Source organism: Saccoglossus kowalevskii, chromosome 9, assembly GCF_978046115.1.
Source record: "Saccoglossus kowalevskii chromosome 9, keSacKowa6.1, whole genome shotgun sequence".
NCBI classification, from domain to species: Eukaryota; Metazoa; Hemichordata; class Enteropneusta; family Harrimaniidae; genus Saccoglossus; species Saccoglossus kowalevskii.
The window spans coordinates 17,250,844-17,264,929 of NC_140649.1; the positions used below are offsets into that span (position 1 = coordinate 17,250,844).

At 37.7% G+C, this 14,086-nt stretch overlaps 1 protein-coding gene across 1 annotated transcript; it reads left to right on the plus strand.

Annotated features, from left to right (window-relative positions):
- Positions 1 to 1,023: 1,023 nt before the first annotated feature.
- On the plus strand, positions 1,024 to 13,686 carry LOC100370112 (phospholipid phosphatase 1-like). The gene is made up of 6 exons (XM_085503759.1): positions 1,024 to 1,084; positions 7,307 to 7,461; positions 8,379 to 8,707; positions 9,556 to 9,613; positions 10,081 to 10,257; positions 12,760 to 13,686. The coding sequence occupies exons 1-6, from the start codon at positions 1,024 to 1,026 to the stop codon at positions 12,898 to 12,900; spliced, it is 921 nt and encodes a 306-aa protein (XP_085359885.1). The 3' UTR covers positions 12,901 to 13,686.
- Positions 13,687 to 14,086: the final 400 nt, after the last annotated feature.

The following is a 14,086-nucleotide window of genomic DNA, read 5'->3' on the forward strand; positions in this document are numbered from 1 at the left end:
TGGCATCTGATAAAAAGTTTGATGTCCAGGTATAAGCACGGCTACTCTTTTTTAGTAGCCATGGTATAAGATAGATAGAATACTGTTGTATTATCGTAACACGCATATATACGATACATGCAAATGATTGGTTAATGAATCACTTTATGGAATATTTTAGTGGTGTATATATTGGTGGTATCTACATGTATAAAATAAGGTCTACTTTGAGACGTACAATATAGACCCATATTTACACCAAAAACTCGACCATTTCATCGGCTTTTTCATTCCCTGACAGATATTTACTTAAATAGCCATGCAGTTTAGTCGCCACAAATGCCTATGTACAATTCGGGAAACATCCTGGCCTTTAAAGCGCGGTGGTCGTCGCGCAGCGCGTCTTCGAATTTCATGTAAATAAACAATGTATTTTACACGCGTTGTATACGTCGCTATGAGTCCCATATCGAACAGGACGCGGCGCGACGACTGCCGCCCTCTAAGACACCATCATAGCTTTTCTTTAGACAGTCTAAATAGCTAATATGCCAATTTGTTTGAGCTAGATTTATGTCCTAGAATGAGGTTGTTGTAAAATTATTTCTCTTCTGAGAAAATTTTAATTAGAACCTGTTCTATGTACAGATTTGTTTCAAATCTACCATCATCTCTACAGAGTTTATAACGGTCACCCCTACATCTGCTAGGGATAATTTGTTGAGCTGGCCTCAACTAAAAGGCAGTGCTAATTTTTTTCTTTCTGTTGTCTGGTTTTCAAAACTCTATTTATATCTCAAAAGAGAGCATTGCTCAAATGGGCATTGGGTCCACGGATTGTATTCAGGTTGTTTCAAAGCTTTGCAGAATAGGATACACCATTCATTGGCTGTGTGCGTGGATGTTTTTTTTTTTTTTCACAGTTCGTGCTTTGAAAAGTCTGATTTTAAAGACATATGCACCCCCCCCCCATGGAATGAAAAGGATACGAACATGAATTGAAAGTTTGAAACACACGTTGCATTATGGGTACCACAACACAAGATGGCGTCCGGGGCTGCGAAATGTTGTTACATCTTGCTGGACTTGTTTTTACTTTGCATAGGTGAGAATATTGTATAATGAGTATAATATATTCGTTATACCATTGTTGTTATTAGAACATAATGTAATTGCCATGCATCAGACGCTGTAGTTTCGCCACTTGCCCTAAAACGTCATTTAGCGTCACGGTTTTCGCGTGTTTTGTGTGTCTTTATCCTGGTTTCGCCGGCGTAAACAAAACAGGTGTGAACACGTCAATCATTGGCGTTTGAACTTTTGAAGGTGGGAGTTAGCGCATGAACATGAGAACATGAAACCCGTCCACGCGATCCGCGCCACACAGCGTTGATTGGCTTGTGCCGAAATCGCGTTCTCATACACCTGTTTTTGTCCCTTGTTGAGTTGTCAACATGAAACTATAATTCCTGGTAATCTTCTCTCTATATACCAGTGAGTGCACTTGGTTCCGCATCCAACCATATCTTTCTCAATTCAATTGAATGTCATACGGGTTCCTTTGGCATGTGCCGACATGGTCCTGGCTCTCGTCGACTGCCGAGATTCATAGAGGGTCTGCAAGGGGTATTTTCGTAAGCTGTAATCAATTGTTTTTATTTGCGTAATAATGTAATTTAAATAAATAAAAAACGTAAATTTGTAGACAAGTTGTGGCAAGTTGTAAAATGTAATCAGCTATTTTATTCGTTGGTAATTTGTACAAAGATCTTATTTTTTGTAAGCGTATAAAGCATTTCCCCATTAAATGCAGTAATTCGTGCGTAATTTCAAATTTTGATTCTTAAACACAAATTATCAAGTATATTTATAAAAATCTAATTAGGAATTTGCTTTATTTGTAAAGTGTAAAAACCTATTTTTTACTGTAAATGGAACTTTGCATATTATTTCCTGTAAAAACGTAAAATGCATTTTTTATTTTCTGTAACCTGTACCAGCTATCCCCCCTTGCCCCCCCCCCCCTCATAATGTGAACGCCACTAACGACATGCTTATCCTTATTGAATTTCACTTATATTTATTAAATTTTACCCATGGATGTGATTTACAGTTGATTTATTTTTTTTACTCTTAGTGTAACAAAGGCATTCCTTTCTTCTTCATAAATATTTATCCAACCAGCCAATCAACGAGCACAGTGTACAACAGTCTTATCAGCAATCTTTTTCATACCTAGAGGGTAATACAAAAAGCACCCTGATTGCCGCTAATCTCTGTGTTTGAATAGGAATCCACTTTTACTGTCATCGCCATATTGTTTCCGAACACCAAAACAGCAACATTGCCAGTTGCTGGCTGGTTTGATATGCACATGTGATCAAACCATTTTTATGAGGGTATTCCGTTTGGATAAATACACACATTTGCTTGTGTTGATGCCATGTACTAGACGCACACAGTAATAGCAATTTATACAATTAGATGAATATTTTAACAATACATGTACTTCAATATACGGCCGTTACTGGATAGTGCTGCAATGGCACTGATTCGCAGATGGGCAAAGTTTCATTTGACTGTATATTTCTGCCAAGTAAAATATCATAATATACATTCATGTAAACTTGTTGGATATGCTGCATATTTCAAGTTTAACAGCGTATACTCGTCAATATAACAACTGAAACTGCCTGAAAATTTGACAAATATTACGAGTACCTACTTTGGAAGAAAACACAAAAAGTACTGTACCTGTTTGTTTTTTTGTCTTTACACTACTGTAAGTTACGCCAGTGAAAAGGAACACAGAAAATATATATGAACACAATAACTAACAACGTATTACCGGTAACACAAGTTATATGGTACTTATAAAATGTACTACAAAGACTTGATACGTATCACCAGTCTGCATGAACTGTGTACTTATTATATTATGCGCGTGTGATCACAGATTCATGAGATTGTTGTCTTTCGATAACCGAAGGCAACTTATACTGATGTAAATGTTTCTATTAGTAGGGAAAACTCATGCAACATTTCTAGTTGTGGGAATTGTGAAGTTAAGTATAATAGTCTATGCAAATTACAATCAAGCACTTCACTTGAAGAATGTTAACTGCAAACATTTGTTTATGACTCAGCGTGTTGTCTGTGTGTCACAGAGCTAATAGGGTCTATATGCTCTACTATTATCACGGTATATAGAGCAATTTGTACCTATCCCCTCTACCATAATATAGAGTCAGTGAGGTGATCGGTCTATGCCCTCTACCATAATATAGAGTCAGTGAGGTGATCGGTCTATACCCTCTACCATAATATAGAGTCAGTGAGGTGATCGGTCTATGCCCTCTACCATAATATAGAGTCAGTGAGGTGATCGGTCTATACCCTCTGCCATCATATAGAGTCAGTGAGGTGATCGGTCTATACCCTCTGCCATCATATAGAGTCAGTGAGGTGATCGGTCTATACCCTCTACCATAATATAGAGTCAGTGAGGTGATCAGTCTATACCCTCTGCCATCATATAGAGTCAGTGAGGTGATCGGTCTATACCCTCTACCATAATATAGAGTCAGTGAGGTGATCGGTCTATACCCTCTACCATAATATAGAGTCAGTGAGGTGATCAGTCTATACCCTCTGCCATAATATAGAGTCAGTGAGGTGATCGGTCTATACCCTCTACCATAATATAGAGTCAGTGAGGTGATCGGTCTATACCCTCTACCATAATATAGAGTCAGTGAGGTAATCGGTCTATACCCTCTACCATAATATAGAGTCAGTGAGGTAATCGGTCTATACCCTCTACCATAATATAGAGTCAGTGAGGTGATCGGTCTATACCCTCTACCATAATATAGAGTCAGTGAGGTGATCGGTCTATAACCTCTGCCATCATATAGAGTCAGTGAGGTGATCGGTCTATACCCTCTACCATAATATAGAGTCAGTGAGGTGATCGGTCTATACCCTCTACCATAATATAGAGTCAGTGAGGTGATCGGTCTATACCCTCTACCATAATATAGAGTCAGTGAGGTGATCAGTCTATACCCTCTACCATAATATAGAGTCAGTGAGGTGATCAGTCTATATCCTCTACCATAATATAGAGTCAGTGAGGTGATCGGTCTATACCCTCTACCATAATATAGAGTCAGTGAGGTGATCGGTCTATACCCTCTGCCATCATATAGAGTCAGTGAGGTGATCGGTCTATACCCTCTACCATAATATAGAGTCAGTGAGGTGATCGGTCTATACCCTCTACCATAATATAGAGTCAGTGAGGTGATCAGTCTATACCCTCTACCATAATATAGAGTCAGTGAGGTGATCAGTCTATATCCTCTACCATAATATAGAGTCAGTGAGGTGATCGGTCTATACCCTCTACCATAATATAGAGTCAGTGAGGTGATCGGTCTATACCCTCTACCATAATATAGAGTCAGTGAGGTGATCGGTCTATACCCTCTGCCATCATATAGAGTCAGTGAGGTGATCGGTCTATACCCTCTACCATAATATAGAGTCAGTGAGGTGATCGGTCTATACCCTCTGCCATCATATAGAGTCAGTGAGGTGATCGGTCTATACCCTCTACCATAATATAGAGTCAGTGAGGTGATCGGTCTATACCCTCTACCATAATATAGAGTCAGTGAGGTGATCGGTCTATACCCTCTACCATAATATAGAGTCAGTGAGGTGATCGGTCTATACCCTCTACCATAATATAGAGTCAGTGAGGTGATCGGTCTATACCCTCTACCATAATATAGAGTCAGTGAGGTGATCGGTCTATACCCTCTACCATAATATAGAGTCAGTGAGGTGATCGGTCTATACCCTCTACCATAATATAGAGTCAGTGAGGTGATCAGTCTATACCCTCTACCATAATATAGAGTCAGTGAGGTGATCGGTCTATACCCTCTACCATAATATAGAGTCAGTGAGGTGATCGGTCTATACCCTCTACCATAATATAGAGTCAGTGAGGTGATCGGTCTATACCCTCTACCATAATATAGAGTCAGTGAGGTGATCAGTCTATACCCTCTACCATCATATAGAGTCAGTGAGGTGATCAGTCTATACCCTCTACCATAATATAGAGTCAGTGAGGTGATCAGTCTATACCCTCTACCATAATATAGAGTCAGTGAGGTGATCGGTCTATACCCTCTACCATCATATAGAGTCAGTGAGGTGATCAGTCTATACCCTCTACCATCATATAGAGTCAGTGAGGTGATCGGTCTATACCCTCTACCATAATATAGAGTCAGTGAGGTGATCGGTCTATACCCTCTACCATAATATAGAGTCAGTGAGGTGATCAGTCTATACCCTCTACCATCATATAGAGTCAGTGAGGTGATCAGTCTATACCCTCTACCATAATATAGAGTCAGTGAGGTGATCAGTCTATACCCTCTACCATAATATAGAGTCAGTGAGGTGATCAGTCTATACCCTCTACCATAATATAGAGTCAGTGAGGTGATCGGTCTATACCCTCTACCATCATATAGTCAGTGAGGTGATCAGTCTATACCCTCTACCATCATATAGAGTCAGTGAGGTGATCAGTCTATACCCTCTACCATAATATAGAGTCAGTGAGGTGATCAGTCTATACCCTCTACCATAATATAGAGTCAGTGAGGTGATCAGTCTATACCCTCTACCATCATATAGAGTCAGTGAGGTGATCGGTCTATACCCTCTACCATAATATAGAGTCAGTGAGGTGATCGGTCTATACCCTCTACCATAATATAGAGTCAGTGAGGTGATCAGTCTATACCCTCTACCATAATATAGAGTCAGTGAGGTGATCAGTCTATACCCTCTACCATAATATAGAGTCAGTGAGGTGATCGGTCTATACCCTCTACCATAATATAGAGTCAGTGAGGTGATCGGTCTATACCCTCTACCATAATATAGAGTCAGTGAGGTGATCGGTCTATACCCTCTACCATAATATAGAGTCAGTGAGGTGATCGGTCTATACCCTCTACCATAATATAGAGTCAGTGAGGTGATCAGTCTATACCCTCTACCATAATATAGAGTCAGTGGGGTGATCAGTCTATACCCTCTACCATAATATAGAGTCAGTGAGGTGATCGGTCTATATCCTCTACCATAATATAGAGTCAGTGAGGTGATCGGTCTATACCCTCTACCATAATATAGAGTCAGTGAGGTGATCGGTCTATACCCTCTACCATAATATAGAGTCAGTGAGGTGATCGGTCTATACCCTCTGCCATAATATAGAGTCAGTGAGGTGATCGGTCTATACCCTCTACCATAATATAGAGTCAGTGAGGTGATCGGTCTATACCCTCTACCATAATATAGAGTCAGTGAGGTGATCGGTCTATACCCTCTACCATAATATAGAGTCAGTGAGGTGATCGGTCTATACCCTCTACCATAATATAGAGTCAGTGAGGTGATCGGTCTATACCCTCTACCATAATATAGAGTCAGTGAGGTGATCGGTCTATACCCTCTACCATAATATAGAGTCAGTGAGGTGATCAGTCTATACCCTCTACCATAATATAGAGTCAGTGAGGTGATCGGTCTATACCCTCTACCATAATATAGAGTCAGTGAGGTGATCGGTCTATACCCTCTACCATAATATAGAGTCAGTGAGGTGATCGGTCTATACCCTCTACCATAATATAGAGTCAGTGAGGTGATCGGTCTATACCCTCTACCATAATATAGAGTCAGTGAGGTGATCAGTCTATACCCTCTACCATAATATAGAGTCAGTGAGGTGATCAGTCTATACCCTCTACCATAATATAGAGTCAGTGAGGTGATCAGTCTATACCCTCTACCATAATATAGAGTCAGTGAGGTGATCGGTCTATACCCTCTACCATAATATAGAGTCAGTGAGGTGATCGGTCTATACCCTCTACCATAATATAGAGTCAGTGAGGTGATCGGTCTATACCCTCTACCATAATATAGAGTCAGTGAGGTGATCGGTCTATACCCTCTACCATAATATAGAGTCAGTGAGGTGATCGGTCTATACCCTCTACCATAATATAGAGTCAGTGAGGTGATCAGTCTATACCCTCTACCATAATATAGAGTCAGTGAGGTGATCGGTCTATACCCTCTACCATAATATAGAGTCAGTGAGGTGATCGGTCTATACCCTCTGCCATCATATACAGCTAATCAATTCTAAATTTAGTGATAATGCACATTTTCTTTAAAACATTTTTTTTTTCATAAATTTGCATGACATTTTTTTTCTATATTGTAGTTGCTTCTCCAATTCCAATTGTAAGACTTGGATTTTTACCGGTATATCAACGTGGTTTTTTTTGTAACGATGAAAGTTTGCAGTACCCATACAAGGACAGTACTGTGTCTTCTTTGATGTTATATTCAATATCACTTGGTTTACCTATCTTAATTGTAAGTTCATTAGTAATGTTATTGATCCTGCTTGCAATTTTCCCTTGTATTAGTATAAAACTCTTTACTGTAAAGGGGTTAATTATTCACTGGGTTTTAATTTTGTTTATTTCGCTGACTGAAACATGCGCTAAATTAAAACCCAGTGAATATGTGAAATTGAGCATAGAACACATTAACTAAATGATAAAACCTTGAATTTAAAACCAACTGAATATCCATGAAATGGTAAATCAACGAAATTTAAACTCTGCTCAATTTGTTCTCCCAAATTGATTCATGCATATTTCATACACATGTTTTTAAATGATCATTACTATTGTGATTTGTTATGACAATTGAATTTTGTTTTCCAAAACTCCTATTTGAAAAAAAATTTGTGAACTGTACATGCATATGCAGTTGTATTTAATTAATGTATGCGATGACATAAAACATTGATATTTTGTGTGGGACCAAATTATAATAGCTTTTTTTCAATACTCACTCATTATAAATATAGTTACAAAGTGGAAATCAGTTTACCGGTAAACTATAAGCTACAGAAAGTCTTTGATTTAACAAAATAATAAAAAAAAACATGCGGTGAAACATTTTTTAAAGTGAACAGGTAGCTGAAATGAAATGACTAACTGTGCAACAAGGAAAGCATGATTTTTTGCACCATGGAATAAAATCTTAAAATCAAATTTGGTCTAATAGAAGCAGATCTCCAAAAGAGCGCATACAAACTGCAAATTGCATTTTATTATTCGCTTTCGGATGCAGTCTGAAATTAATGGTTTATGAATTTACCTTCAAGTCTGTATCTCTGTTAAAAATCATCAAAATCATGCATTTCTGCTATTCTGGAAGCAGATCAGTCTGTTCTCAAGAAACATAATTTACAATTCTTTATCTTTTACTTTTACTTTCAGATTCTCATATCTGAAGCTATTGTATACTGCCGTAGGAAAAGATACCAACTAGAGTATTTATCACAGAATAGCTTCAACAGGTGTTGCTGTGATGTCCGAATCAATCCCTATTTCTTCCAAACTTCTAAGGCTATTACTATGTTTTTATTTGGGGCTGTAATCACTATAAATATTACAGATATGGCTAAGAACATGATAGGTAGATTGAGACCACATTTTATGGATGTTTGTCAACCGGATTTCAGTGTCATCAATTGTTCTGGTGGTTATATTACTGAGTTTACATGTCTTTTTGATAATGACGATGATTATCCATTGCAAGATGCAAGGTGAGGACTTAACCGTTTCATCACCAGTTTCCTCTTTTCCTCATAAACTCACAAAAAAGTCCCGTTTATAGTCTGCACTTTCCTTCAAAAGATTTGAACAAAAATAGCCAATTTTTTTGAGTAAAAACTGAAAATTCACTCAAATTTTGTCTCTTGGCTCAAAAAATTAAGATTCATTACTAGAAATGTTAAAGAATATAAGAAAAAAAGTACAGAAAAATTTAGCCGAGAAAGTCTGGTGGTGAAAAAGTTATGACACTTTCTTCTCAATTTGACTTCAATACTAGGAATTTTCAGGATTTTATTCATGGCATATGGTGAAGATAAAATTTCACGATTTTTACTGACTCACAATAATTTGTCTTCCACAAGACTAAAGTGGCTTACAGTACACAAATGAAAGCCACTTTTTCATACTTCAAATCAGGTGCCAACAATATGGTAACGAATAGCATGATTATTTTAATAAGCTGAGTATGTCAAAATGAACAACCAGCCCATTCAAACTGATTACAAAAATAATCTCATCTGGAAAATCACTAAATTCATTGGTCATTCAGAACTTCTGCTTTTGGGATAAATCGAGAATTCATCCAAATCCAGCAAATCAACCTCATCGCCTAAGTTTATCCATCAGTACAACATTGTAATTATCGTATTTGCTCTATTAGAAGTTCATATATCTCAAAAATTGCATTCACTACATGATAGATCATTAATATACAATTATTTTTAACATGTACGCACATTATCGCTTACATAAGCACACCCACTTCTAAGAGAGAACATACGGTAGATGGTTCATACATTATCAGCTTGTTACTACATTGTATTGTTATTTGTTTCAGACGTTCATTTCCATCTGGTCATTCCTCAGTATCTGCATATTGTATGGTTTATTTGCTGGTAAGACTATGTTATGTATCAATAAATGCATGAAATGAAACACATTTTGTGATCACTTATCAATATTAATTTCTGACATTCATACCAAGTAAAAGGACTATTATTTTGAGGTCCATCCATCCATGCATCTGCTACCATTTCTTGAACACAGATGCTTTATTTTATATATTTCACTAATTTGGTTTTATTTATCTGAATGACTGAATCTTTCTTGTAGATGATTGGCCAATTTCAATCAAACTTCATTTGAAGACGTATATTTTGGATTGCAGGACCTAATTTTTTTCATGATTGGTTCAATGCCGACTGGAGGCATGAAAATATTTGTTAAATATCCAACTTTGTTCGGTATGCCAATTTCAATCAAACAAGATGTAACAATAAATAAAATACGACATTACGTTTTATCTATGTCAAAGACAGGGACTATGTCATCTCATAGTGAGATAATTTTTGTTTCCATGTAGTTGTATCTAGAAAGTAGAATGAAGTGGAAGAGAGTTCGTTTATTGAAACCAACACTACAATTCATAGCTATTTTGTTAGCTCTTTTCTGCTGTATGAGTAGAATATCTGACTATAAACATCACTCGAGTGACGTCTTTGTTGGATTTATACTTGGAACCACAGTTGCAGTATTCATGGTAATGTTCTTTTTATTAATATACCATACTTACCATGAGCTTTTCTTATTAGTCCCCGTTCGGATGAAGTCCGAAAACGGGGACTTATAATTCGGTCTCCGTCCGTGCGTCTGTGCGTCCGTCCGGAGTCATATCTCAGAATCCCTCGGACCGATTCCGTTCATTCTTTGCTTTTTATCAATATACCATACTTACCATGAGCTTTTCTTATGATCTACAATATACTTTATACAATCTGCTTGCTTCCATAAAGCTTTGACCTGAGCTATATAGGTATTCCATAATGACAAAACTAATAACTGAGCTAATACGGGACGTTTTGCGAAGTGATTTGGCATTTACTATTTCTTTGAATTATGTTTATTTCAACAATAGCGTTCATCTGAAATGCAGATTTGGCGTATCGTATTCTTCTTCCATTCTCATATCGCTGAACTACGATGCCATTGCTGTCAACAATAAAAACATCACTGCACTGTGTTCACACTTTCACTCTCATAAATGCTGCTACTGATACGTGGCAATAGTAAAGATAATAAATGTGGGATGATGCATCATTTCGTTAAATTTCCTTTCTATTGTAAAACATGACTAGAAAGCGACACTTCGAAAGGTCGAGTTCATCACCTGCTCTGTGAATTCATTTCTGCATTTGAATAATCACTTGACACATTGGTGAGACAGGAAGTTCTACTTAGAACATCACACATGAAATGGAGGATGTATGTATAAATTGTCACACAATGGAAGCTTGTATGCGAACAATGCACAAGAAACTGCCATCCGTGCCTTGTTTATTCACTCAGATTGGGAATCAGTACAAATCACGACTTCACGATTTTAACAACAATACAGGGTTAGATGACGGCAGATTTGTTCCCGACTGTAGTCACAGTCTTGACTTAGCAATAAAAAGGGACTTCCGAGACAATGAATATAATATAACCAAAAATAAGCAAGATTGGCTGAGCTGTGGTCAGCGCCCATGTGATAATAATGCCGTCATGAGGCGTCAGATGTACAAGAAATATTGGACCATGCACCGCAATTGTCAGCTGATGATCACTGATGATGTTATTGTCACTGTCCAATCTGTGTTGTGCAACAAGTTCATTTGATGTACCCTAATCTACCAGGAGTGTGCCATAAATGACATTGATGACATTGGAACAAGTGTACACTACACATAATTACACACTAAACAGCCCTTTTTAGGGCCATCCACATCTTCCAAAAAGAGAAAAGCTGTATATACTGAGTGTAGCTTAGTAATGCATGTTTCTATCTGACGTATTGAGGATGTCTGGTAGAAGTGGATGATTGCTTTATAGCTTAATGTAATAGCCATTTTTATAGAAAGTTTGAAGCTTCTGTTTCTGTTTGTCAATAAAAGCATGGCGTGCAAAAATCTGATGACTGACCACAGCCACTTGTAAACAAAATAAAACTACTATATGCCGACTAGTGTACATTTCCAAATGTGCACAAGGCCGGATAGACAAGAAAAGTCAGAACTTGTATTATCTAAAATGAATATTTTTAGTCATTTGTTCACCTACTTTTAGCGTGACTCCGAAGGCCAGTTTTTGTAGTCGCTTTAAAGATTGTGATTTTAAATGAAAACAAAAATAGTCACAATTTAGCCTGTCATAGGCCGACACACAGTTACAGCATGAATTTGCCAATTTCATAAACAACTGGAAAAAAGCCACGAAAAAGCCAGTAAATGAATTCGTATTGAGTCACATGTAACATAATTGGTCGACAACCCTAGAGATTGTGTGGTCTAATTTCCGTTCCATTTACCATCATAGGCTGCGTTATTTACGGAATATGCTCTATATACACATACACGCCCTCGGAACATAACAGTAAACAATACTAAAGTTGTTTATTTCAGTGAAAACAACTAGGGGTATCGTTATCCTGTCTATCACTCAGCCGCATAGTCCTGCATTGTTGTCATCATTTCCAATAACTCATAAAATTATTTTCTAATTTTTGTCAAACCTTAGTAATATCATTCAGCAATATATGGTTAATTTTCAATGTTGGCATGTCACAGCAAACATCTTACATGAAGAAGCTGGAGAATAAGCAAGCAAAGTTTCCAACTTTGAGACAGGTAGTTTAGCTCAGTGAACCATGGGGGTTCATATTCATGTATCTTGTTGATAGGTGAACTTATTCACTTCCGGTCTTGCGTGTGTGTGTGTATATGTCGAGGGCACATGTGCATTGCCATGTTTTACTTAGTTTCTAAGGTCAAATAAAGTAAATGAAAAAAAACTTGCATGAACTGATTTTATTGATACTAGCTGAATTACACACAAAATAGATAAACAAAAAATAGTCATTGAATACATGCATGTTTGTCACAGTACAACCTTGTTTATTTTGAATGGGAAGCCGCAGGGATAATTATTTTCATTTTAAATGACCTCGGTACATAAGCACATCTTTCAATATATTGAATGAGTAACATAATATTCTTGATTGCAGGCTTTGGTTGTGGCCAACATGTTCAAGAAAGAAGAAGTTAATGAAAAAACAGACACTATTAACAGTGAAATCCTTTTTATGGAAATGAATCCTCGTAGTCGTGCTAATTTTAAACAGACTATCAGTAGCAGTTTTATTTAAGGTCACATAGTGTAGATGTGATGCCAATTGTTTGAGGCTTATATTCAAATTTTTGTTGTGTAAGAATGAGGGAGTATTTTATTATGCCTATGTTATCCATGCCATGTGGTCATGACTAGTTTATATGTTGTCTGCTTTTTTTTATATTTCTTGACTATGCATGCATATGGACAGTGATGTGGGAATTAGAGCTACATTTTGGATGCAGTTTTGAATGCAATCCCCAGGTATTGATGCTTGCATGTGGACAGTGATATGGTAATGGCCACACTTTGAATGCAATTCTCGGGTATTGGTGCCTGTATGTGGACAGTGATATGGTAATGACCACACTTTGAATGCAATTATCGGGTATTGATGCTTGCATGTGGACAGTGATGTGGTAATGGCCACACTTTGAATGCAATTCTCGGGTATTGATGCCTGCATGTGGACAGTGATATGGTAATGGCCACACTTTGAATGCAATTCTCGGGTATTGATGCTTGCATGTGGACAGTGATATGGTAATGGCCACACTTTGAATGCAATTCTCGGGTATTGATGCCTGCATGTGGACAGTGATATGGTAATGACCACACTTTGAATGCAATTCTCGGGTATTGATGCTTGCATGTGGACAGTGATATGGTAATGGCCACACTTTGAATGCAATTCTCGGGTATTGATGCTTGCATGTGGACAGTGATATGGTAATGGCCACACTTTGAATGCAATTCTCGGGTATTGATGCTTGCATGTGGACAGTGATATGGCAATGGCCACACTTTGAATGCAATTCTCGGGTATTGATGTCTGAATGTGGACAGTGATATGGTAATGACCACACTTTGAATGCAATTCTCGGGTATTGATGCTTGCATGTGGACAGTGATATGGTAATGGCCACACTTTGAATGCAATTCTCGGGTATTGATGTCTGCATGTGGACAGTGATATGGTAATGACCACACTTTGAATGCAATTCTCGGGTATTGATGCTTGCATGTGGACAGTGATATGGTAATGGCCACACTTTGAATGCAATTCTCGGGTATTGATGCTTGCATGTGGACAGTGATATGGCAATGGCCACACTTTGAATGCAATTCTCGGGTATTGATGCCTGCATGTGGACAGTGATATGGTAATGACCACACTTTGAATGCAATTCTCGGGTATTGATGCTTGCATGTGGACAGTGATA